At 33.3% G+C, this 1,179-nt stretch overlaps 1 protein-coding gene across 1 annotated transcript in view; it reads left to right on the top strand.

The window, feature by feature from the left end:
- Nucleotides 1-928: 928 nt before the first annotated feature.
- The window catches only part of CMTM8 (CKLF-like MARVEL transmembrane domain containing 8), a 9,813-nt gene continuing 9,562 nt past the window's right edge, over nt 929-1,179 (top strand). The window contains exon 1 of the mRNA XM_010007495.1: nt 929-943. Within this exon, the coding sequence (XP_010005797.1) occupies nt 929-943 (15 nt within the window). The remainder of the gene's footprint in view (nt 944-1,179) is intronic.

The following is a 1,179-nucleotide window of genomic DNA, read 5'->3' as shown; positions in this document are numbered from 1 at the left end:
AGCAGGAAAAGTGGAATTCTCATCTCCAGCAGATGCACAAGTGTCATCCAGTTTGTACTAATCTGTTGAACAGCAAATGTGTAATGTAAGGGACAGTCAGAATATGACTAGACAGGCTTTTAACACCACAGAAGCTGTCTCTGTATTTAACATGCTGAGAAGACAAGCTAATCACAAAAGACTTGTCTAGATGTCTATGTTCTTTTGACTCCCTATGTATTTTGTAGATGCTGACAGCCAGTGTGACCTCTAAATCAATTTATTGCATAAGTTTACATATGCAATAAAACCACTTGCCATATAATTTAACTACACAGTGTGAAATGTTGACCAAGCGCTGATTTGACCTTTTCAGATCTAATCAAGAAATCTGAAATATTATTTCAGCTTGTCAGCTTCAGTAATACACAGTAAGAGTATCTGGTTCTGACTGAAAATGTCAGATGCACTCTAATATGCCACCCATCAAAGTTACAATGCATATGAACCAAGAACTGGTTAAGAATATAAATCTGTAACATCTGTGGTGCATCTCAGTTGCTTGGATAATTTGTTCTGCCATTGATATGAGCTAGCTGAAAACAGACATTATAAGCAATTTTTAAAAATGCATGTGAGATATACAGACACTTTTATTCTTTCCAGAAATAATCCGCTCTAAGCTGAGGTGTTGTTATCAATCTTACTGGCATTGAATTTAGTATTAAGCATTCTTAATAGTCTTGTGATTTTTATAAAAAAATCTGTTTTTAAAAGCTTTCTAAAAGACAGTACTGTTGTCACTAGGTTATGATACCTAATGATGTTTAATTTCTTTGTTTTCTATGTATCATCTTTGAAGTTTCTGATCTTGGTATTTTACTAAATATTCAGATTTAGGATAAATTTGTCTTTAATAATTATTTATCGAGCATGAGACCAATTATTCATGGGTGTAATTTCTGTATTATTAATTTAAATTTGGATTGAAGTGGACGGGCACAATGAAAAGCAACTTTGTATTGTGAGAAAAGCCTAACGATTGTTTAATCTTAAAGCAGTTGTTACACTAAAATGGATTTGTTTTTCAGTCTAATCATGGGTAGGTCTTGCAATTTGAGACGTTATTAAGTGAATTGCTACTATTGGTAAAATGTTGGAGCTAGGATTAAAATGAAGTGTGGGAAGCATTGCTGAACC

The sequence above is a fragment of the Chaetura pelagica genome, unplaced genomic scaffold (assembly GCF_000747805.2).
Source record: "Chaetura pelagica isolate M959 unplaced genomic scaffold, ChaPel_1.0 scaffold10, whole genome shotgun sequence".
In the NCBI taxonomy this organism is placed as follows: Eukaryota; Metazoa; Chordata; class Aves; order Apodiformes; family Apodidae; genus Chaetura; species Chaetura pelagica.
This window is presented reverse-complemented; position numbering and strand designations above follow the sequence as displayed.